At 43.3% G+C, this 26,056-nt stretch overlaps 1 protein-coding gene across 1 annotated transcript in view; it reads left to right on the forward strand.

Moving 5' to 3' along the window:
* Positions 1–26,056, forward strand: part of RICTOR (RPTOR independent companion of MTOR complex 2) — a 3,179,211-nt gene that overhangs the window by 965,150 nt on the left and 2,188,005 nt on the right. The window contains exon 16 of the mRNA XM_044069875.1: positions 15,997–16,097. Within this exon, the coding sequence (XP_043925810.1) occupies positions 15,997–16,097 (101 nt within the window). The remainder of the gene's footprint in view (positions 1–15,996; positions 16,098–26,056) is intronic.

The following is a 26,056-nucleotide window of genomic DNA, read 5'->3' on the forward strand; positions in this document are numbered from 1 at the left end:
TCACAAGTTACCTCACGGGATGGATCTTCTCACACAAGGCATAGGATGTCTCATTCACCCTCACTTGTCCATACTTCAACTGATACTTTGGATAAAAGGGTTTTGATTCCTTTCATGCACCTGTTTTCTGAGGACATGCTTTGGGTTTTGCAGGAGGCCAGAAAACCCACTACTAGAAAATCCTATGTAGCTAATGAAAGAGATTTTCTGTTTGGTGTCTTAAGCATGACAAGGGCCCTTTTTCTGTGAGGGTCTCTACAGTCCTTTCATATTTGTCTGAATTGCTCGCTGCTGGTATGCATACTGTTCTGGTAAAGTTCTTTTGTCAGCCATTTCTTCCTGCCTGCCTCTGAATATACCTTTGGCTTTTAGTTTTGAAGTCAAACGATTCCTAAAAGGCATTTTACCCCCAGGAAAACCTATTCCTCCTTCTCGAGACCTTAATTTTGTTCTTGAAAATTTAACTCAGTCCCCTGCCACTTCTTCCTCCCTGCAGCATTGTACTTGGAAGACTGTATGTTTGGTGTATCTTAGTTTTGCCAAGAGGGTTTCTGAACTCCAGGTTCTCATGGTGGTTCTTCCTTTTTTGTTTTTTTTTCACAGAATAGGGTATCTCTTCATATCACTCCTCCTCTTACACCCGAGGTGGTTAATGATTTGTTCATCCTCTCTCCTTTTTTCCTTCTGTACAGACTTCTAGTGAGAGGGTCCCATACACTTTGGATATGCTCAGATATACATATGTGTTACTTGAATAAGACAAAACACATCAGAAAATCTGAGCAACTTTTTGATGTGAAGTTGTTCCATCTCTCCGTTCATTCTTTTACTGATGGGTTCGGAGCCGATCCTCGACTCTGACTCAGCCAACTTCAAAAGCTCAAGGTCTTCAACCAGCTCAAGGCCAACTTCCTATCCCATGATGCATCCTGATCTTCCCTCAGATCTCATTTGCCGCTGCAACTTGATCGGATGTTCACCAGCTCAGACCAGTGAATAACTGTTTTTCTTTAGATATTATAGCCATTTATATGGTAGTTAGAGTAGGTAGCTTGTTCTTGTAGTTAGATCTTTGAATATTTAGATCATATTTAGACTAAATTGTTAGCCTTTAAGGCTGTTTTTTTGTTAGGCCTTCTCTTCTCCCTATCTCTGTTGAACTAGCTTAATCACAGAGAAATTAGTGGCAGTGTTTTTAGGCCCTTTATTTCTCTTAATTTCCTTAGATAAGAGTATGTTGTTTAGTCCTTCCTTTTTATAGGGCATTATAAGTTACCTTATAACTTCTATCATAGTATAGTGCGTTTGATAGTTTATAGCCCTTTTTTTTCCACAGGGCGCAGAGTTTCTTCCTTTATCAGATCTGAGTGTGTTGTTTAGCCCTTTTTTTTATAGGGCATATAGTTACCTTCTTTCATAGTAAAGCTAGTGGCTGTGTTTTTAGGCCTTTATACTGTGTGTGTGTTAGAGTGCAATTGCAGCCCTTCTTTTTTTACAGGGCGTATAAATAATTTCAGTGTGAACTTACTTTTTAATGCCTTTCTTTTTACAAGGCTTGAATAGTTTGTTGTGTGAATCTGTTGTTAGGTTGTTGATGTCTCAGGAGGAGAAAGAAAAAGCCAAGTCTGGCTTCAAAAAATGTTCTAGATGTGGACAAAAGATGTCCATAACTGATGGACATATTGAATGTCGTTACTGCTTGGATGAGGTTCACCTGCAAGAAAGCTGTTCTATATGCCACTCCTTCAGCTCAAGATTTTTGCATGAATGAAAGAGAAAGTTAATGGACAAATGTCTGCTTTAAATCCTCCTTTCAAGAATCGTTGGATAAGTCAGACAAACACTCAGAAAAGACAGAACCGACAAAATCTCCATCTACATCGAAGTCAGCTGCTAGTAAAGCGTCGACATTGGTTCTACAGCCTTTGGAAACCGACTGTCATTATGGTTAGGAGCAGGTCCCAGACCTTGGAGCTGTTATCTCCTACCTTAAAGTCCCCTATACTGCAGTCTGTGGCTTTATCACATTCTTCACGGGCTCAAGTAGACTGTCTGATTTGGATGTGGACTGTGTGGTGAAAAAGCTTCTACAGATACCGGCGCTAGCAAAAACTTTATCGGCATCAACCCAGTGGGCTTTGGAGCTTATTTTAGTTCCTCCTACACCTTTTGTTCCTCCTCTGACTTGCATTGATGTTTCGGAGCTGGAGTGTGTGGAACTGATGATTGTGGACCCTTCGGGTCCAGCACCTTCTATAGGTTTTTTGGCCCCGACTGCCTTGATACTTCAGCGTCGACTGAGGAATCTCGAGTCCGGGGCAGACAGTAGGACCGACTTTTTGGTGCCGACTTTACCTCTCGGGGCTTCAGCTGGAGTGAGTTCGGCCCTGACCTCTGGCTCGGAGCCCTCTGTACTGGCACAGACGATTTCCATCGGTTCTTCGGATCTGAGGGATTCTTCTCATTGGGACTGAGGGGCCTTCAAGGCTATGAGGAGGGCTTTGTCTGCCCTGACAACCACTCCATCAGTTCGAGCAGCTCCCTCACCACAGAGCCTGTCCCCAGGAGGCCTAACAAATTTATTACTAGCCCCCAAGACAGACTTTATCTTACTAAAGGAGTACCTGTTGCTGCTGTGGTGGTGGCATCAGCCACCAAGAAGGAACTATCGGAGACTTCTTCATCTGTTCATTCTCCTAATAGGGAATCTGGGATTATGGACAGATACGGGAAGCATATGTTTAGTTCGGCGGCCTTCATTCTTCGATCGCTGAACTACCTCACACATTTTACTAGGTTACCAAGGGATCTCCTGAACGAGCTAGGAGACACCCTACAGGGTTCAGTAGCTGCAGGAGTTTCGGACAAGGTAACTTCCCAGCTCTCCACTCTTAATTCGATAGTGAACTCTTCCATGCGTCTGTTGTCTTATGCAGCTGATGGTACGAGCAGGGCAGCAGGTACAGGAATCGCTCTCAGGAGACATTCCTGGATGCACTTATGTTCCTTTGCGGAACCCTTTAAGTCTTCCTTCATTAATACCCCTTTGATGGTTCTTCTTTTTTCGGACTTCAGGTAAAGGAAACTCTTACCAGGAGTGAAAAAGTCTGAAAGACCTTGTCTGCCGTCGGAGTATGTTTTTCTAGCTCGAACAGACCGTACCCAAAAGGGTGGTGAGGTGGAAAGATATGGTTCTGTACGTCTCAAGGATCTTTCCAAAACACTCATGGTGACACCCCTTCTAGAGGCAGAGGAGGGGTGTAGTAATGGAAGACGTCGCCCACGCGGCAGGGAGGGGTTCCTCAGAACCAGGGTGACAGAGACCAGTCCTTTGGCAAGCCTTATCAGCGCTTCTGAGAGGAGGCCCAACTGTTTATCTCTGGAGGCAGTCAGGGGATGCCTATCTTTGTACCTAGACACCTGGCTAAAAATAACAAAAGACAGCTGGGTACAAAACATAATATCCAGAGGATACTCTATTCCCTTTACCACTCCACCCCCTCTAGTAGAGAAAATCCAAGACATTCCACCCAGTCACAGGGACCAAGCAGCCTTAGAGGTCCAAAGGTTGCTGGACAAAAGAGTCATCCAGCCAGTCCCAGCAGACCAGAGAGGATCCGGAACTTGCTCAAGGTTCTTTTTAGTTCCAAAGAAAACCGGGGACTGGAGGCCTATTGTGGACCTAAGCAGACTAAACAAGTCAGCAAAAAAGACAAAGTTCAGGATGGTCACGCTTAGTTAATACTTCCCTTTCTGGGGAAAGACAATTGGATGTGCTCTATAGATCTTCAGGATGCGTACTACCACATAAAGATGGGCAGACCATCCAGGGATCATCTACGCTTCCAGCTGGGAGCCAGCCATTATCAATTTCGCGCTCTACCCTTTGGTCTCACTACAGCCCCTAGAGTGTTCACCAAATGTATGGCAGTAGTCACAGCTCACTTGAGATGGTTGGGATTCCAGGTGTTTCCATATCTAGATGACTGGCTCCTCACTGCAACCACCAAGCATCAACTTCTTCATGCAAGGGCTACAACCTTACACCTATGCAATCAATTGGGGATTGCCAGCAACTCAGAAAAATCTGTCTTGTCACCATTGCAACAGACTGTCTTCATAGGAGCAAAACTAAATACAATTTCAATGACATTAAATCTGCCTCCAAAAAGACTTTCTGTCTTACGAGAACAAGTATCAGACCTGCTTCCGAGAAAAAAAGTCCCAGTCTCATTGGTACTCAAATTGCTAGGATCGATGGTGGCAGCAATCATTGCCATTCCCCTCGCTCGAATGCATATGCAAATTCTACAATGGCTCCTATTCTCTGTGGTCCTTTCAGGAACTTCCAGTGTCACATCAAATTGTCATAACGAATGCGTGCAAGAAGGGCCTTCAATGGTGGCTGACGTCTCAATATGTATTTCAGGGTATTCCATTCGTTACACCCAATCCCATAGCCACGGTGACCATGGATGCTTCCTTGATTGGGTGGGGGGTGGGGGCATTTTCAGGGAAGAACAGGGCACGTAGAAGAAACATGAGGCTCATCTGCATATAAATGTCCTGGAGATGAGAGCGGTACTTCTAGTGTTGCAGTCCTTTCAAGACTCTCTACCTCTGGGAACAATTGCAGTTCAGACAGACGACATGTCAGTGGTCTGGTACATCAACAAACAAGGAGGAAACAAATTTTACCCCCTGTGTCGAGAGGCCATGATAGTATGGCAGTGGGTAATCTCTTCTCAGCGCTTTCTGATAGCAATGCACATCCTGGGGAAATCCAGTGTGATAGCAGACAAGCTGAGCAGGGCAATCTTACTGCCTCACGAGTGGTCCCTAAAGCAACAAGTAGCGGAAAGGATTTTCCACAGGTTGGGGCCAGCCTTGCTGCGATCTTTTTGCAACCACAACAAACACAAAATGCAGCAGCTACTTTGCCCTAATTCCCTAGCCGGGAGAAGCCCCAAAGGATGCACTGGTGCGCACTGGCCCTGGGTCTAATTTATGCATTTCCCTTCCCTCTGATTCCCAAGGTATTACAGAAAGCAAAACTCCTGGGAAGGACCATGATACTAATAGCCCTTACTGGCCTAGGCAAATTTGGTTTCTCTTCCTCCAGCCTCATCTTTTGGAAGAACCTTGGATCTGTTGACCCATTCATCGGGGGGGGTCTTCATCCTTGCCTTCATTCCTCAAACTGACAGCTTGGCTGCTCCAATTCCCACAGTAGCCAGGATTTACAACCTCGCAACTGAGGCCCAATATATTATAACATCCTCTCATAAATCATCTACCAAAAAGTTATATCTTAGCAAATGGAAGAGATTTTCTTTATGGGCCTCTCAGAATTATGTTGATCCTTATCTAGCTCTGATCCCACCCGTATTGGAATTTCTAACTAAACTTTCAAACAAAGGAGCAGCTGCAGCTACCATTAGAGTTCAATTAGCAGCAATATCAAACTTTCATCTTGGTTTCCAAGACTCCAATGTCATGTCACATCAACTTGCTAAAGCCTTTCTTAAAGGTGGCATTCATTTGAGGCCACCAGTCAGAGCTCCAGTCATGCTATGGAATTTAAATTTTGTTATACCAGAATCATACTACCTCCTTTCAAACCAGCCTCGTCCTGTTCTTTGAAATTCCTTTCACGGAAGACTATTTTTCTGATAGCCATTACTTCTGCTCTGAGGATTTCTGAGCTGCAAGCCTTAACCATCAAAACCTCCTTATCTGATTTTCCATAATGAGAGTTTCGCTCAGAACTAATCCATCCTTCTTACCAAAAGTTTGTTCAGAGACAAATCTTAACCAATCTATTGAGTTGCCAGTTTTCTTTCCCCAATACACAAATAGGATGGAACACATGCTGCACAAACTTGATGTTCATAGACTTTACCGATTTTACCTAGACAGAACGAAACAATTCAGGTCAACGGATCAACTCTGTTTTTTTTTTTCAGAGTCAAAGAAGGTGCTCCAGTGACAAAAGTAACCTTGTCAAGGTGGCTATCTGATTGAATTTCCTTCATTTATAATTCATAAAATGCCCCCTTGCAACAAAAAGTAAATGGCCACTCTACCAGAGCTATTTCAACCTCATTAGCCTTTTCTGCAAGGTTGCCATTAGACTCTATTTGTGCAGCAGCTACCTGGTCAACCCCTCATACCTTTATCACTCATTACAAATTAGACAAGGCCTCCAGGGTCAGGACCTCCTTTGGTTCCACAGTACTGAGGAATATTCTCCCGTGAGCCATCCAAGAAGATGGTGCTTGGGACGCTACCCATCAGTAAAGAATGAACAGCGCGATAGAACGACTTCACATAAAGATGTTATGTACTCACCATAATGTTCCATGTGAGTTGTTCATCTCGCCTTCATTCTTACGTCCCACCCTCCAATCCCCATCCAGTCTACTTGAGGTCCGTATAGGGTGCTTTGTCTCTTATCCAACTCTCCGAGTGGCATATTTATACTACTAAGTAGTCAGGCAGCAGACAAGATCTGAGGGAAGATCAGGGTGCATCGTGGGATCGGGAGTTGGTCTCGAGCTGGCTGAAGACCTTGAGCTTTTGCAGTTGGCCGATTCGGAGCCGAGGATCGGCTCCGAACCCATCAGTAAAGAATGAAGATGAGATGAACAACTCACATGGAACTTTATGGTGAGTACATAACTTTTTTTTTCTTTTCATGCCAGGGAATTTGGTGTGGCAGTGTTTAAGCAGACCATCTCCTCTTGGATTTCTAATACCATTTCTTTTTGTTGTTCTTTTCGTGGCAAGCAGCTTTCTTCTTCTGTTTGTGCTCAGTCTACTAGGGCAGTTGCCTCTTCTGGCACTTGTTTCAAGGATCATTTTACCCCAGGAAAACCTATTCCTCCTTCTCGAGACCTTAATTTTGTTCTTGAAAATTTAACTCAGTCCCCTGCCACTTCTTCCTCCCTGCAGCATTGTACTTGGAAGAGTGTATTTTTGGTGTATCTTAGTTTTGCCAAGAGGGTTTCTGAACTCCAGGTTCTCATGGTGGTTCTTCTTTTTTGTTTTTTTTTCACAGAATAGGGTATCTCTTCATATCACTCCTCCTCTTACACCCGAGGTGGTTAATGATTTGTTCATCCTCTCTCCTTTTTTCCTTCTGTACAGACTTCTAGTGAGAGGGTCCCATACACTTTGGATATGCTCAGATATACATATGTGTTACTTGAATAAGACAAAACACATCAGAAAATCTGAGCAACTTTTTGATGTGAAGTTGTTCCATCTCTCCATTCATTCTTTTACTGATGGGTTCGGAGCCGATCCTCGACTCTGACTCAGCCAACTTCAAAAGCTCAAGGTCTTCAACCAGCTCAAGGCCAACTTCCTATCCCATGATGCATCCTGATCTTCCCTCAGATCTCATTTGCCGCTGCAACTTGATCGGATGTTCACCAGCTCAGACCAGTGAATAACTGTTTTTCTTTAGATATTATAGCCATTTATATGGTAGTTAGAGTAGGTAGCTTGTTCTTGTAGTTAGATCTTTGAATATTTAGATCATATTTAGACTAAATTGTTAGCCTTTAAGGCTGTTTTTTTGTTAGGCCTTCTCTTCTCCCTATCTCTGTTGAACTAGCTTAATCACAGAGAAATTAGTGGCAGTGTTTTTAGGCCCTTTATTTCTCTTAATTTCCTTAGATAAGAGTATGTTGTTTAGTCCTTCCTTTTTATAGGGCATATAGTTACCTTATAACTTCTATCATAGTATAGTGTGTTTGATAGTTTGTAGCCCTTTTTTTTCCACAGGGCGCAGAGTTTCTTCCTTTATCAGATCTGAGTGTGTTGTTTAGCCCTTTTTTTTATAGGGCATATAGTTACCTTCTTTCATAGTAAAGCTAGTGGCTGTGTTTTTAGGCCTTTATACTGTGTGTGTGTTAGAGTGCAATTGCAGCCCTTCTTTTTATACAGGGCGTATAAATAATTTCAGTGTGAACTTACTTTTTAATGCCTTTCTTTTTACAAGGCTTGAATAGTTTGTTGTGTGAATCTGTTGTTAGGTTGTTGATGTCTCAGGAGGAGAAAGAAAAAGCCAAGTCTGGCTTCAAAATATGTTCTAGATGTGGACAAAAGATGTCCATAACTGATGGACATATTGAATGTCGTTACTGCTTGGGTGAGGTTCACCTGCAAGAAAGCTGTTCTATATGCCACTCCTTCAGCTCAAGATTTTTGCATGAATGAAAGAGAAAGTTAATGGACAAATGTCTGCTTTAAATCCTCCTTTCAAGAATCGTTGGATAAGTCAGACAAACACTCAGAAAAGACAGAACCGACAAAATCTCCATCTACATCGAAGTCAGCTGCTAGTAAAGCGTCGACATTGGTTCTACAGCCTTTGGAAACCGACTGTCATTATGGTTAGGAGCAGGTCCCAGACCTTGGAGCTGTTATCTCCTACCTTAAAGTCCCCTATACTGCAGTCTGTGGCTTTATCACATTCTTCACGGGCTCAAGTAGACTGTCTGATTTGGATGTGGACCGTGTGGTGAAAAAGCTTCTACAGATACCGGCGCTAGCAAAAACTTTATCGGCACCAACCCAGTGGGCTTTGGAGCTGATTTTAGTTCCTCCTACACCTTTTGTTCCTCCTCTGACTTGCATTGATGTTTCGGAGCTGGAGTGTGTGGAACTGATGATTGTGGACCCTTCGGGTCCAGCACCTTCTATAGGTTTTTTGGCCCCGACTGCCTTGATACTTCAGCGTCGACCGAGGAATCTCGAGTCCGGGGCAGACAGTAGGACCAACTTTTTGGTGCCGACTTTACCTCTCGGGGCTTCAGCTGGAGTGAGTTCGGCCCTGACCTCTGGCTCGGAGCCCTCTGTACTGGCGCAGACGATTTCCATCGGTTCTTCGGATCTGAGGGATTCTTCTCGTTGGGACTGAGGGGCCTTCAAGGCTATGAGGAGGGCTTTGTCTGCCCTGACAACCACTCCATCAGTTCGAGCAGCTCCCTCACCACAGAGCCTGTCCCCAGGAGGCCTAACAAATTTATTACTAGCCCCCAAGACAGACTTTATCTTACTAAAGGAGTACCTGTTGCTGCTGTGGTGGTGGCATCAGCCACCAAGAAGGAACTATCGGAGACTTCTTCATCTGTTCATTCTCCTAATAGGGAATCTGGGATTATGGACAGATACGGGAAGCATATGTTTAGTTCATGACCTTCATTCTTCGATCGCTGAACTACCTCACACATTTTACTAGGTTACCAAGGGATCTCCTGAACGAGCTAGGAGACACCCCACAGGGTTCAGTAGCTGCAGGAGTTTCGGACAAGGTAACTTCCCAGCTCTCCACTCTTAATTTGATAGTGAACTCTTCCATGCGTCTGTTGTCTTATGCAGCTGATGGTACGAGCAGGGCAGCAGGTACAGGAATCGCTCTCAGGAGACATTCCTGGATGCACTTATGTTCCTTTGCGGAACCCTTTAAGTCTTCCTTCATTAACACCCCTTTGATGGTTCTTCTTTTTTCGGACTTCAGGTAAAGAAAACTCTTACCAGGAGTGAAAAAGTCTGAAAGACCTTGTCTGCCGTGTGAGTATGTTTTTCTAGCTCGAACAGACCGTACCCAAAAGGGTGGTGAGGTGGAAAGATATGGTTCTGTAAGTCTCAAGGATCTTTCCAAAACACTCATGGTGACACCCCTTCTAGAGGCAGAGGAGGGGTGTAGTAATGGAAGACGTCGCCCACGCGGCAGGGAGGGGTTCCTCAGAACCAGGGTGACAGAGACCAGTCCTTTGGCAAGCCTTATCAGCGCTTCTGAGAGGAGGCCCAACTGTTTATCTCTGGAGGCAGTCAGGGGATGCCTATCTTTGTACCTAGACACCTGGCTAAAAATAACAAAAGACAGCTGGGTACAAAACATAATATCCAGAGGATACTCTATTCCCTTTACCACTCCACCCCCTCTAGTAGAGAAAATCCAAGACATTCCACCCAGTCACAGGGACCAAGCAGCCTTAGAGGTCCAAAGGTTGCTGGACAAAAGAGTCATCCAGCCAGTCCCAGCAGACCAGAGAGGATCCGGAACTTGCTCAAGGTTCTTTTTAGTTCCAAAGAAAACCGGGGACTGGAGGCCTATTGTGGACCTAAGCAGACTAAACAAGTCAGCAAAAAAGACAAAGTTCAGGATGGTCACGCTTCAGTTAATACTTGTCTTTCTGGGGAAAGACAATTGGATGTGCTCTATAGATCTTCAGGATGCGTACTACCACATAAAGGTGGGCAGACCATCCAGGGATCATCTACGCTTCCAGCTGGGAGCCAGCCATTATCAATTTCGCGCTCTACCCTTTGGTCTCACTACAGCCCCTAGAGTGTTCACCAAATGTATGGCAGTAGTCACAGCTCACTTGAGATGGTTGGGATTCCAGGTGTTTCCATATCTAGATGACTGGCTCCTCACTGCAACCACCAAGCATCAACTTCTTCATGCAAGGGCTACAACCTTACACCTATGCAATCAATTGGGGATTGCCAGCAACTCAGAAAAATCTGTCTTGTCACCATTGCAACAGACTGTCTTCATAGGAGCAAAACTAAATACAATTTCAATGACATTAAATCTGCCTCCAAAAAGACTTTCCGTCTTACGAGAACAAGTATCAGACCTGCTTCCGAGAAAAAAAGTCCCAGTCTCATTAGTACTCAAATTGCTAGGATCGATGGTGGCAGCAATCATTGCCATTCCCCTCGCTCGAATGCATATGCAAATTCTACAATGGCTCCTATTCTCTCAGTGGTCCTTTCAGGGACTTCCAGTGTCACATCAAATTGTCATAACGAATGCGTGCAAGAAGGGCCTTCAATGGTGGCTGACGTCTCAGTATGTATTTCAGGGTATTCCATTCGTTACACCCAATCCCATAGCCACGGTGACCATGGATGCTTCCTTGATTGGGTGGGGGGTGGGGGCATTTTCAGGGAAGAACAGGGCACGTAGAAGAAACATGAGGCTCATCTGCATATAAATGTCCTGGAGATGAGAGCGGTACTTCTAGTGTTGCAGTCCTTTCAAGACTCTCTACCTCTGGGAACAATTGCAGTTCAGACAGACAACATGTCAGTGGTCTGGTACATCAACAAACAAGGAGGAAACAAATTTTACCCCCTGTGTCGAGAGGCCATGATAGTATGGCAGTGGGTAATCTCTTCTCAGCGCTTTCTGATAGCAATGCACATCCTGGGGAAATCCAGTGTGATAGCAGACAAGCTGAGCAGGGCAATCTTACTGCCTCACGAGTGGTCCCTAAAGCAACAAGTAGCGGAAAGGATTTTCCACAGGTTGGGGCCAGCCTTGCTGCGATCTTTTTGCAACCACAACAAACACGAAATGCAGCAGCTACTTTGCCCTAATTCCCTAGCCGGGAGAAGCCCCAAAGGATGCACTGGTGCGCAATTGGCCCCTGGGTCTAAGTTATGCATTTCCCCCCTTCCCTCTGATTCCCAAGGTATTACAGAAAGCAAAACTCCTGGGAAGGACCATGATACTAATAGCCCCTTACTGGCCTAGGCAAATTTGGTTTCTCTTCCTCCAGCCTCATCTTTTGGAAGAACCTTGGATCTGTTGACCCATTCATCGGGGGGGGTCTTCATCCTTGCCTTCATTCCCTCAAACTGACAGCTTGGCTGCTCCAATTCCCACAGTAGCCAGGATTTACAACCTCGCAACTGAGGCCCAATATATTATAACATCCTCTCATAAATCATCTACCAAAAAGTTATATCTTAGCAAATGGAAGAGATTTTCTTTATGGGCCTCTCAGAATTATGTTGATCCTTATCTAGCTCTGATCCCACCCGTATTGGAATTTCTAACTAAACTTTCAAACAAAGGAGCAGCTGCAGCCACCATTAGAGTTCAATTAGCAGCAATATCAAACTTTCATCTTGGTTTCCAAGACTCCAATGTCATGTCACATCAACTTGCTAAAGCCTTTCTTAAAGGTGGCATTAATTTGAGGCCACCAGTCAGAGCTCCAGTCATGCCATGGAATTTAAATTTTGTTATACCAGAATCATACTACCTCCTTTCAAACCAGCCTCGTCCTGTTCTTTGAAATTCCTTTCACGGAAGACTGTTTTTCTGATAGCCATTACTTCTGCTCTGAGGATTTCTGAGCTGCAAGCCTTAACCATCAAACCTCCTTATCTGATTTTCCATAATGAGAGTTTCGCTCAGAACTAATCCAGCCTTCTTACCAAAAGTTTGTTCAGAGACAAATCTTAACCAATCTATTGAGTTGCCAGTTTTCTTTCCCCAATACACAAATAGGATGGAACACATGCTGCACAAACTTGATGTTCATAGACTTTACCGATTTTACCTAGACAGAACGAAACAATTCAGGTCAACGGATCAACTCTGTTTTTTTTTCAGAGTCAAAGAAGGTGCTCCAGTGACAAAAGTAACCTTGTCAAGATGGCTGTCTGATTGAATTTCCTTCATTTATAATTCATAAAATGCCCCCTTGCAACAAAAAGTAAATGGCCACTCTACCAGAGCTATTTCAACCTCATTAGCCTTTTCTGCAAGGTTACCATTAGACTCTATTTGTGCAGCAGCTACCTGGTCAACCCCTCATACCTTTATCACTCATTACAAATTAGACAAGGCCTCCAGGGTCAGGACCTCCTTTGGTTCCACAGTACTGAGGAATATTCTCCCGTGAGCCATCCAAGAAGATGGTGCTTGGGACGCTACCCATCAGTAAAGAATGAACAGCGCGATAGAACGACTTCACATAAAGATGTTATGTACTCACCATAATGTTCCATGTGAGTTGTTCATCTCGCCTTCATTCTTACGTCCCACCCTCCAATCCCCATCCAGTCTACTTGAGGTCCGTATAGGGTGCTTTGTCTCTTATCCAACTTTCCGAGTGGCATATTTATACTACTAAGTAGTCAGGCAGCAGACAAGATCTGAGGGAAGATCAGGGTGCATCGTGGGATCGGGAGTTGGTCTCGAGCTGGCTGAAGACCTTGAGCTTTTGCAGTTGGCCGATTCGGAGCCGAGGATCGGCTCCGAACCCATCAGTAAAGAATGAAGGTGAGATGAACAACTCACATGGAACTTTATGGTGAGTACATAACTTTTTTTTTCTTTTCATGCCAGGGAATTTGGTGTGGCAGTGTTTAAGCAGACCATCTCCTCTTGGATTTCTAATACCATTTCTTTTTGTTCTTTTCGTGGCAAGCAGCTTTCTTCTTCTGTTTGTGCTCAGTCTACTAGGGCAGTTGCCTCTTCTGGCACTTGTTTCAAGGATCTAGATACTAGATCTATTTTGGAAGCTGGTACTTGGTCTTCTGTTAACTCTTTTACCAAACATTTTCAGCTGGATGTCATTTTTAGGGCCAAGGATATACTTCATGTGTTTCTGGAGGGCTCTTCTCTGCCTTCCTCCTCCCATACTTTTTAGTAGCTTTTGTATTCTCAGAAGAGTAAAGAATACTGCAGTAGTGATAAGAAAGGACAGTACAGTTGTAAAATCTTAGCATTTTATTTATTTAATTAATTTATTTATTTATATTTGTTGACCGGGAGTGTCCGACTGGACATAGGTCCATTTTCAGCAGAGGCCCGGGGAGAAAATCTCCACGACAGACTAGTTACATTGGATTACATAGCGATTAACAATTTAACATAGCAATTACGTACAACATATTTACAGATGAAGAACATAGTACATCAGTAGACAACTAGAATCTTTATCTGTGAAGTACATAACAGACATTAACAAATGTTACAATAAGAAGTTCCTGCTGTATAATAAGTACTAGGCGTATGAGCATCTCACCTTGCTATAATCATGTTAGTGGAGTGGAAAGAAAGGTAGTGGTTGGATGGGGTGGGTGATATTAGAGTGGGAGTTGCAAGGGCATAGCCAGCATGTTTTTAGGTGCGCTTTTAGTAAAGTTGTGAAGTGGGTGCATGATGGTATGGAGGTAATTGTGGGTGGGAGGGAGTTCCATAATTTGGCTATGGTGCAAGAGAATAGTGTTTCACCAGCAGAGTTTATTGGCTTTAGTGATCTGCAAGTAATTTTTGTTGCTGGATCTTAGTGGTCTGGTGGTGCGATAAGGTTGGAGTAGATTCTGGAGGGATGGGACATTTACTGGATGGTTTACTAGTTTGTGGGCGAGTGAGAGTTGATACCACTGAAGGAGGCGAGGGAGTTCAAGCCAGCCCAGTTCAGCAAGTGAGAGACAGTGGTGACTATGGTAGGATGCCCCTGTGGCGAATTTGGTGATTTTGCTGTAGCAGGTCTCTAGCTTGTTTAGATCACATTGCCTTAGGTTGGTATATATTGGAGAGGCATAAAGTAGGGTGGAGATAAGGTGAGAATTTGCTATTGAAATCTTTGCTGCTTTGATGAGAAGTTGCTTATTTCTGTATAATGCTCCTAGTTTTTTGTGGACTTTTTTTATGGTCATGGATATGTCAATGTCAAATTTTAGTTGGTCTATTTTCACTCCTAGCAATTTGTTGTGTTCAGTTGGGTATATAGTGGTGTTGTCTTTTGCTGTGATGTTAAAGTGAGAGTTGTTTTGAGTATGTTTGGTGGGTTGGAAGATGAGTAGTTTAGTTTTGTTTGGGTTGAGTATTAATTGGGCATTGGATAACCAAGTTTCAACAAAGGAAAAGGCTTCCTGTGTGACTTTTTGCAGTTTGGGTAGGGACTGGGCTGAGCAGATGATGGTTGCATCATCTGCGTATTGTATGTGTGCGCCATGTTTGGTGGCAGAGGCTAGATTATTGGTGTAAACAGAGAAGAGTAGGGGTCCAAGGATTGATCCTTGGGGAACCCCTATGGAGACAGGTAGTTGGGGAGATATGTCATTCTGCCATACAACGGATTGTTGGCGGTCAGACAGGTAACTCTGAAACCAGTTGGTGACTGATTGTGAGAAGGATAGGTTATTGAGGACAGAGATAAGTTGTTTGTGTGGGACCATGTCAAATGCTTTAGATAGGTCTAGGAAAGTAGCAGAGGAGAGATAGCCATTGTTTTTATGCTGAAGGATAGTGTTAGTAAAGGAAAGTAAGGCAGTGGCGGTGCTATGGTTTGGTCAGAAACCATGCTGAGTATTGGAAAGGAGGTTGTTAGTAAGGAGGTAGTCTGAGACCTGAGAGTGTATGCATCTCTCTAGTATTTTGGAGAGTGGAGAGAGAATAGCTATGGGGCGGTAATTGGTTAGTTCTGTGGAGGGGAATTATATGTGATACTTTCCACAGTGTGGGAACGTAACTTTCTGACAGAGATCGGTTAATCAAGATGGATACTGGGTAGGCCAGAGCATCAGCTGCATAGGTGTATTACTTCTCACTGTTGTAGTATTCAGTCCCTCTCTTCTGTCCCCTAATATTTTATGTTGTCCTACTTCTGGCTGAGGGGTCCTGCTTTTAGCCTTATCTCCTCCTTATTCCCTTTCTGGATGTGCTTGTTATTGCTTTCTCTGTGATTGCTCCAGTTCTCCTGTGACAATTTCTAAGGATTAAGTGCCTGTACATCACATCTGTACCTGTATGTCTGACGTGATTCCTGAAAGGTGTAAAGACTTCAGTATAATATCCAAGATGTTAGGCTATCCTTGATAGGCTATCCCAAGAGTAAAGAATACTGCATCTATGAGTAGTAGGACATCTGCTGTTATATTAAGACCATACAGAACTGTACATTCTCCCTTAAAGTCATTCAGATTAGAAATTATTTTATATTTTCAGTATTTTTTTTCAGTCTAGCATGAGTGCAGTGACTGTAGTCAAGTCTGCAGGCTGTAGTAGCATGTGTTAGTTAACCTTCTTTAATGGTTTTCATATTGATGACTTTTGAATAATGAATCATGAAATGTGAACTCTGCATACATTGCAAAAATGTTTGTGGGCTAACTGTTAGGTGTTTATTAACATACTCATAAAAAACTTAATGTCTTAATTTCTTTTAGGCGAACACAATTCTTCCCCATTCACATAGCCATCATTTGCACTGCTTACCAACTCTGATGAACATGGCAGCATCCTTTGACATTTCTAAAGAAAAGAGACTGTAAGTCTTATAAAATGGTTGATGATTTTTATTCATATTACTTTTGCATTTAAAAGTTGACTTGTTTCCATGTAAGAGTAAAATTCAGCATTTACTCACATACCTGTGAAAGCTTTGTGTGTGTACGTGTGTGTGTATGCGTGCATGTGTGTGAGTTTGCATGTGCGGCAAAAGTTAGAACTTGATGCAGTATAATATGTACAGTCAGTAATAACTGACAGAGGAGTAGTAGCAGTATATCTGGTGGTATATTGAGATACTGTTGTGTAGAATGGGATGTGCTTTAACATATCAAGTGGCTGGGAAAGCAGTGTGGCGTAAGACTGTTGTGGAAAACCCCTTGTTGGTTAGACTTTCTGGAATCCAAATATAGTTTGTAAAGGATAAGCTTATACGTGCTGGAATAGTAAGAAGTATATGTCACTTATGATTGCTTTCAGTGCCCTTCGTTATTTATTTTGAACACGTCTTTCATATTTTTGCAACGTATAGATCTCCCTCTATGCCCCAAGAAACCCAAACTACCTATCTCAGTGTACTAGAGTCCATCACCGTTCAACCCAGTACAATATTCATGGGGAATCTCGACTACCCCTCTATAGAGTGAGAATCCTACACCACTTCTAATGCACAAGCTCAGCGATTCCTAACCAGCATCATGGAACATGTGGCCCATTCTCCTACCAGGGGTACAAACATCCTTGCCCTTGTACTCAAGAACATGGCGGGAGCTAATGTTCCTCACCCAGTGCAGTATCTTTGCTGGTCATATCTGACCATAAGGCAGTATTACTTGAAATAAAAATTAATTGCAGGAATCCACCAAAACCAAAAACATTTAGGAACTCTTCTAAGGCTAATCTCTCTCTACTAAGAAACACCTTGGCTAAATTCCAATTACTTCCAAACCCAGTGAACACCATAGAATGCAGTGTGCTATTTACAAAATCTCTGCATAGCCATATTGATAGCTGTATAGACCGAGCTGTGCCCACGAATATTAAGAATAAGACATACTCAAAAGACAAGCCACCCTGGTGGAATCACACTATCAGTTGGTTATTCAACAAAAGAAAAAAAATGTTGGCCAAGCATAGGAGGAACAAAGCCACACATACTAAAAATCCCCTGACCAATCTAAACAGGCAGCTAAGAATGTTAATTAATACTTCAAAGACTAAATTTGAAGAAAAAATAGCTTATCGGGTAAAAGACAACCACAAAGCTTTCTACAGATATGTCAGTAACCTCAGAGGAGATTTACAACAGTGAGCAGAAGTTATTGTAAATAACCATCGCTAACCTTTTGGCTGACAAGTTCCTCTCAAATTTCTCCCCCAACCCCCCCCCCCCCCCACGATAGTCCAAAGGAAATACCACATAACACTAATCCCCCCAACCATTAATAGAGAATTGGGAAGTACTGCACTTTCCAAGGCAAAAAACACTGCATTGATGGGCCCCGATAACATCCCGGGATGTTTAGTAAATAGCATGGAATATGACCTCTTTGGTCCACTTGAATCACTTTTCATCTGGAGCCTTCAATCAGGTTTTGTGCCCAAGGAATGAAAAATGGCTACAGTCATTCTCCTGCACAAAGGAGATCCAGCCACTTATCCTGTTAACTACAGGCCCATAAGTCTTACCAGGACATTATGTAAGGCCATGGAAAGAATCATCACGGATATAAGTAAGGACATAGGTAACCTGCAAACGGAACTATCACAGTTTGGCTTTGTTAAAGGAAGGTCATGCCTATTAAATCTGGTGGATTTTTTTGACAGGGTCACCAAAGCATTGGATGAAGGTAAGACTGTACATGCAACTTACCTCGGCCTGGCAAAGGATTTTGATACAATACCCCACTCAGGCATTATAGACGAGGTCAGTAATTTAGGTATAAACCCTTTTTTATCACCTACTGGATAGCTGACTGGTAGGATGCAGGAGGTCCAAATAGGTGAGGCCATCTCCACCGCCAGTCACTAGCAGAGTCCCCCAGAGCTTAGTATTGGGCCTGCTCCTTTTTGGCATCTATTTCTCGGAAATGGAAACAAATGCTGAAGGTGTATGGTTAAGTTTGCAGATGATTGCAAACTGGGAGTTATCATCAACTCACTTGAAGACACTAGCATTCTTCAAGAAGATCTATGTCTTACTAATAAATGGTGCTAAAGCCGTGGTCTTAAACTCAGTGCTAAGAAATGCATAATTGTACCCTTTGGGAAATCAACAATCCCAGCTAATTACCATGTTGCTAATACACCCCTAAGAGTCGACTTAGTGGTCAGGGACTTAGGTACTCATGTAGGCAGTAGCTTTACATTTGACCACCATGTGGCCACAGTGGTGAGGAAGTCCTTTTATGCTGCACAACTTATAAGTAAGGGCATGGCATTTAGGTCCAGAGAGATCATTATCCCACTGTACTCTGCCGTTATCAGACCAATCATAGAGTACAGTGCTACCCTTGGTATGTACCTGACCAGGCATATATGCAGCAACTAGAACACCCTCAAAGGTTCCTTACAAAAAGAAAACAAGGCATATGAAACCTGCCTTATGCATAGTGCTTTAAAGCCCTTTCCCTCTACTCAGTCTCCTGTAGATTGCTGAGGGGTGATCTATGCTTGCCTTACAAGGCATCCACAAATCCCACACTTATGAATCCCCTACACATTTGTAAGTTGAAGAGTACCAGAAATACAAGGTCTAGGGACCTGAATTTTGTCCATGACATAAACACAACATGCTGGAGAGACAGATTTGTGTCCCAGAGACTGCCCCTTCTGTGGAACAGGCTTCCCATCCATGTGAAGCTGAGTTTGTCTATTACTCAGTTTAAACACAACCTAGACAAGTGTATGGGGAATAGGAAATTTACACTAGGCCTGGCACTCATGTCCCTTATGGACAAAGGTAGTTTATAAGTGCCCTGGCCCTCATTGTCCTCTTTGGATGCAGGACATCATTATTCTGTCTGGAAACCCTGTCTAGGCTTAGAAATACCTTTTGGGTCGTTAGCCTAGTAACAGTCTATGAGTCTATGTAACAGAGATTTTCATAATTGGTAAGGCAAAGCCCGAGTGCCGTTTAAGTTTGACTGTTGGTACTACCAAGCCATTTCCGCTTATGATCTCATCTGTAGAGAAAGCTCACCTCACTTTGCTTGCACTTGCAGCATAACCTAATATGGCTTATGAGCACCTGTGGCCCTGTGGAGGCTGATTCTTTGCCAAGCCCGGTAGTGACCAAAGCCCTCGGACATTGTGCTTCAGCTGCTTCTATGCCCTTCCTGACATATTCTGCAACCTGAAAGGCTTTAAATGCCATCTGAAGCAACTCTTGATACATAAATATTTCTGCACTTGCACTACCCCTGGTTAAACTGGTACCAATACAGTTATATGAATATGTGCTGTAACTATCTGCTACAGAAAACTTAATGTACTATAATCATAACTATATTCTCCTACATCATTTTATTTCATCTCCTTTATCTTTCTTGTGCCTCCTCTCTTCCTTCCTTTCTTTAGACTGCTCTGTTTAACTTTCTGTCCTTCTACATTTTGAACAAGTCTTTATAGTAACAAATATTCTTATGCTAAACCTGACAGTCTGTGCATATTCATAATGCACTGTATATTCCTTACAGTATATAAGAAAATGATTCATATACAACCAACATAAGTGTTATTTTTAATTGAGACTGTTTGTAAATGATGTGACTGTGAAGTATATCTGAATAATGGAACACTTGCTCATGAGTGAAACTGACTGTAAGTGATGAAGCAGTGCAAATGATGTCTATGTCGTCTGTATAATGGATCTTTTCTTCCCAAGCCTCTGCTGAAAAGGGCATTTCACTGTTGAACTTTCTTGAAAAACAAATGACAATAAGTAAATATTCCTTTCTTGTATCTGCTGTTCTGTTGATTTTGCAGGGTACTGCTGATTTCTGTCCTTGTGACTATCAGGAGGGGTTGTCCTGTCAGCAGTGCAAGTTTCACTGTTTTGTTTCTTCTGAATTACTTAGAAGTAAACAGTGATTGGGATCTGTAGAGGTACAGTTCACTTCTTTGCTAGCCTCATACAAGGCACCCCCAGTCTTATAGTGTAGCCCATTTACTGATGGGGCACACTAGATAGCGTGCAAGCACAGCTTGTGCAGCATAGCCCACCTTGTAACAGTTCCCTGCAGAAACCCACATTGGGTTGACATATTACATTAAGTGGTACCACCACCTCTGTGCGACACTGAAGCTTCACTTATTTTCTAAGCTGACCTCGACAAATACCCTCCAGTTGTAAGAACAGTCCCAAACATAAAACAAACAAAAAAATGACATTACTGTCCACTTAATCTGCCATTCAGGATGATGATACCTAACTTGTACTTCCCAGAAACAAACATCTTCGGAGTCGCAGGTAGTTGTAGCAAAGTCTGTGCTAATCTCCCTTTCCTGTTAAAGCCTGTGTCTGAGATCGCATACCCACAAGCTCATACCAGGTATTTGATTTCTTGAGTTCACCATCATAGGGTCAAGTAAGCACTACCTGTCCTTGCCATGGAGAGAGAGAGAGAGACTAATCTTGCTCTCCTTCATGCACCGTGCAGATTGTCTCCAGCAGGCAGCAGCTGTTGTACCTTGCATATTTCATCAAACATGATGCCAGTTTCATAAGGAATAATGCAGTAGCCTGTAACTCAGGCTTAGAATGTGATTTTGAATTTTCGTGTGGCACAAGTGTAGCTACAAAGTAGTGTGATGTTTAGTTGCAAAGGTCTGCTGCATAAGCTCACTACCGTGACCTTTCCGAGGTGAGCACAAGGAGAAAACTGCTTTAAGTTGCAGATGCATGGCAGTAGATAGCAATTCATAAACATTCATGTAATCTGACCTTATTTTCCAGTGTGTCATGCAAGCAGGTATAAAATTGCATTGATTTTTGTTACACTACCATTCTGTATGCTAAGTTATGCAAACTTGGAAAGCTCTGTTGGGTGCCTGGACTGCAGTATTAGCAGGAATAGCAACAATTTTCTGATCCTAGTCAGTTCCGAAGAGCTACATAGTACTCTGCAAGTTGGTGTGCATGCATGTGTGCCCGTGTGTGTGTGAGTGAGAGAGAGAGCAAACTCTTATTTACACAGTAACACATTTTACAGACAGTGTATTCCTCCTGCATGGTGCACGCCAGCATTCTTCACTTACTTTGTTACCGCTCATTTCTATTTATAATTTTTATACAATTATGTCTCCCAGAAGTCTAAATTTTCCAATCTCTAGTCTATTATATGTAAGAATTGTTTCATTCATGCATTTCATAGTTTCCTAAATATAGGATTACATGTTTACCAGCCAAAGTGTCTGTCAATATCAACATATAAAACGGGTCTATATGATGCTATCGAATGGACTAAAAAGCGAATGCTATTTAGTCAATCTGATACTGTCGAAATGGCAAAATAGCGAAGTCATGGAACATCGAATTTTTTCCCAGGGAAAAAATTCAGTGGGCCATTTTCAGGACTTTTGTAGGGGTGTGTGGGAGGGGAAGCCCCCCACTTAAATTTGTGGGTTTTTTTTTTTTTTTTTTTTTTTTTACGGAGCAGCAAATTTTTTCTCTGGGAAAAAATTCGCTGATGTTCATCGTGTTTCACTGTTGCATTCATTACACTTGGGTTATCCTGCTGGCAGGCGACCCGCAGTCGGCCCGAGTTCCAAAGTCTAGGTCCGGCGTCGGTTGCTGTCGCTTCTTCCCTGATGACAGTGCGCCAGGGGTATAAAAGATGCAACCGACGCCACTTTCTTCAGTCTTTCTTGCCACGCTGTGCCCGAAGCAGAAACAGTTCGCAAGTGCCATTCGGCTGACTCCTGAGATTTTTGAAATAGTTTCAGAACCGAAGTCTTCAATAAAGCTAAGTATCCCGTTGGGGAAACTTTTTCTTGCTCCAGGCCGATGTCAGTAAAGGTTAACAATTGTATTTCTTCTGGGAAGCAAATACCTCATAAGGACTTTCACTCTTACTGTATTTCTTGCCTAGGCCCTGACCACGACGTTACTAGTTATCGGTTTTGTGCTAGATTCAACAAACGCACTATTAAACGTCAGTTTGATTTTGCATTACATTACTTTGGCCGTAGGTTTAACTATATAATGCCGTCGGAACAACCGACGACCGGAATTCATAAAAAACGCAAAGACAAGGAAAAGGACAGGCATCCGAGGTCCAAAACCGACGAAGAAGCCTCTTCTAGGCCAGTCGCCGGTTCGTCGGTTCTCAGTGAGGCGCTTTCGCAGCCCCTGACACCTGCTACCTCAGGGCCACAGGCCGTATCCGACTCCCACATGGAGACAACTAGGCCTCTGGATACTCAAGGTATTGGGCCTACAGAAAATATTCCCTCAGATGGGTCTGGAGCCGCTGAGCAGGCATCGGCTTCTGAGGGTGTTTTCAGACCTTCACAGCTTACTATTAAATCCTCTGCAGCAGCCAAAGTACAGTCAAAGACACCATTAAAGACAAGGAAACAAGTACAGCATTCTCCTGTACAGTCAACCATGCCAAAGAAACAGATGCTTAAAATGGCTGAAGACTTAATTACTTTGATCAGGGGTTCCCATCCCCCTCGTGATAAAAGGCCTAGGCAAGACACTGACTATGACTCATCTGACCAGGTTTCTGTTTCCTCTGGTTCCTCTTCAGATCAGGGCTATTCTTTTCCTCCCTATGAGGACTCTGATGCTGAAGAATCTATACCTTCAGCCTCTCCACCTGAGGACTACTCTTTTGGGGAAACTCTGCACACCATGAGGGAACATTTCCACTGGGAGAGCCAGGATTATTCAGAATCCAAGAAAAGGCTCAGAGATTTTCTTTTACTGCCTCAACACAGGCCCCTGGCTATCCCCCCTGTGCTTGATATAGTTGATGATGTTTTCTCTGAATCCAGTCTGTCTTCTGATTCTTTACTTCCTGCACCAGTCAAACCAGACAGGTATTACAGGGTCCCTGACTCTCATAAATTTCTTTATAAAAACCCTGCTGCTGACCCTGAAACTATTTCTCAGGGTCCCAAAGGGGTTAAGGCTTCCACTGCTAAAAACCCTGTTCCCCCTGATAGGGATTCTAGAGCTCTGGATAGATGGGGGAAAAAAGTTTACACTTCGGCCACTTTAGCTGTAAGGGCTTTAAACTGCCAGTTTCACATGCTTAAATATCAACAGTACCTCATGTCTTTGTTAAAACAGAAAATGCTTACAAATTCAGAGAATCCTGACAATAAGGAAATGCAGGAATTATTGCATGCAGCTGAACAAGTGGGAAAGCATACTCTGCAATGTGGTTTTGATTCATTAGAGGCTTCTTGCAGAGCCGCAGTTACAGGCTCTGTCATTTGAAGGCATGCTTGGCTGAAAGAACAAAGTTTACCTGAACATGTTAAAGTAAAATTATTGGATGCTCCATTACAGCATGATATTTTGTTTGGTGTTAAGGCAGAAGAGGTGTTAAAGAAAATGGAAGATAAAGCAAAATCTATGCAGACAGTAAAGGATTTCTTGCAGGTTCAACCACCTAGGTTTAGTAGAAACTGGCCTTCAAAAAATTGGTCTTTTCAGGTGTCAGAGGCCACAAAGAGGCAGATTCAGATGCCCAAGAGGCAGATCTCAGCCTCAAGACTCATACACACCTAAACAATGGGGTGCTTCTGCCCCCAAAGGAGAAGACAAATCACAACCTTATAGGAGACAGTCCCAATGACTTTCCTGTACAAAGGCCAAGCACTTACCTTTTAGCAGCACCCCTAGGGGGAAAGCTAGCACTTTTCGCACAAAATTGGCACATAATCACCCAGGACAAATGGGTACTGAATATAGTTTCTCAGGGTTACAGGTTCCACTTTCACACTCTTCCAAAATCAAAAGGTATGCTGGACCTGCCACAAAACCAATGGGCAGAGGCACAAAAGGAAATTGCTGCTCTCATGGACATGGGAGCTATTCAAAGAGTACCACAGCTACTCAAGACTCTTCTTGGTTCCCAGAAAGGACAAAGCCTGGAAACCAATACTGGACTTGTCAATCCTAAATACTTTCCTGCATGTTCCAAAATTCAAAATGTTAATACTACAGCAACTTCTACCCATGCTGGGCAAGAAGGCTTGGCTAGTTACTTTGGACCTCAAAGAGGCATACCTGCATGTCCCAATCTGACAGTCTTGCAGAAGATACCTCAGATTCATAGCTGGCCCAATGCATTACCAATTCTCTGCACTGCCCTTTGGCTTAACTACTGCGTCCAGGATCTTCACAAAATACCTGGCACCTAATTGCATTTTGCAGACAGAGGAATTCAGATATATCCCTTCTTGGACGACTGCCTTATTCAAGCAGAGAGCAAGGACATTCTACTAAAGCATCTGACGTTTGTATAAAGGTTATTAGTTTGCCTAGGGTACACAGTAAACGAAAATAAATCAAAGCTAGTTCCCTCTCAAGAGATAATATTCCTGGGTGCAAGCTTAAATACAACTGCCCAGATGGCTTATCTCACACCAGACAAACAAAGGCAACTGACTCGTTACTTTCAAATGATGGCAACAAAGACCCAACTCCCTGCAAGAAAAATTCTGCAGGCCCTGGGCTTCATGGCTTCCTGCATGCTACTAATTCCATATGCAAGACTGCATATGAGGAAACTACAATGGTATCTAAAAAGTGTTTGGACTCCACCTGGAAACAATAGTAACTATAATTCCCTGTCTACAACGGAAGTTTTGATGGTGGTCAAGGGCCTGTCACCACAACAATGGACAGCTGTTCACCTTACCCCCTGACTGACAGACGATAACAACGGATGCATCGGATTATGCCTGGGGGGCACATATGGCAGGAAAATGTATTCAGGGCACGTGGCCCAAGGAACAAATGCATCTTCACATCAATCAAAAAGAGAGGCTAGCTGTAAAGAATGCCCTGACAGCCTTCAAGGATCTACTACATCCAGGACAACACCACAGTTATGTGGTACATAAACAAGCAAGGGAGCACACATTCCTACCCCCTCTGCAGGCAAGCCATGACTCTCTGGAGCACAGCACTGACCTATCAAGTACATCTGCAGGCACAATTCCTGCCAGGAACGAAAAATACACTGGCAGACGAACTAAGTAGAAATCTCATGGATCCGCACGAATGGAAACTAAATCCACAGGTCTTCAGCATGATAACAAGGAAATGGGGACGCCCGGACATAGATCTTTTTGCCTCCCCTCACAACTGCCAACTACAGAAATTCTGCACAAGGATTTATCACTCACAAGCATGGAAAGTGGATGATCTTTCATTCAGCTGGAAAACCCTGACAGTTTATGCCTTCCCTCCACTGCCTCTTCTTCCCAAGGTACTCCTAAAAGTCAGACAAGAGAAGCCAAAAATTATCCTGATTGCCCCAGACTGGCCACGCCAGCACTGGTACCCAATCCTAAAGAGCTTGTCTTAAGGCCCAGCCTGGCCTTTACCTCAAATTCCTCATCTTCTGACTCAACAAAACAGTCAGATTCTACACAGTCAACTCAGAACCTTAAATCTGGCTGCATGGCAGATAATTTAGCCACTCAGACCACACCTCTCTCTAAAGCTGTTATGGATGTCATTTAGAAGCCAGGAGGCCCAGCACTAGGAAATCTTATGCAGAAACATGGAAGAGATTCTGTGCTTGGAACCAGGCACAAAGACTCGAACCGCTTGTTCCAAATATTCCTCAGATTTTACAATACCTAACTGAGATGCTGGACAAAGGCCTATCCTTTTCATCTATTAAAATCCATGCCTCTGCCATTTCACCTCATTACAATACGGAACCTCCTATTTTTTCACATCCACTGCTAAGGCAGTACCTCAGAGGGGTAAGAAACATAAGACCCCAAAGGAGAACACCAATACCTACT

Source organism: Protopterus annectens, chromosome 1.part0 (genome assembly GCF_019279795.1).
Source record: "Protopterus annectens isolate FY-2018-M chromosome 1.part0, PAN1.0, whole genome shotgun sequence".
In the NCBI taxonomy this organism is placed as follows: domain Eukaryota; kingdom Metazoa; phylum Chordata; order Ceratodontiformes; family Protopteridae; genus Protopterus; species Protopterus annectens.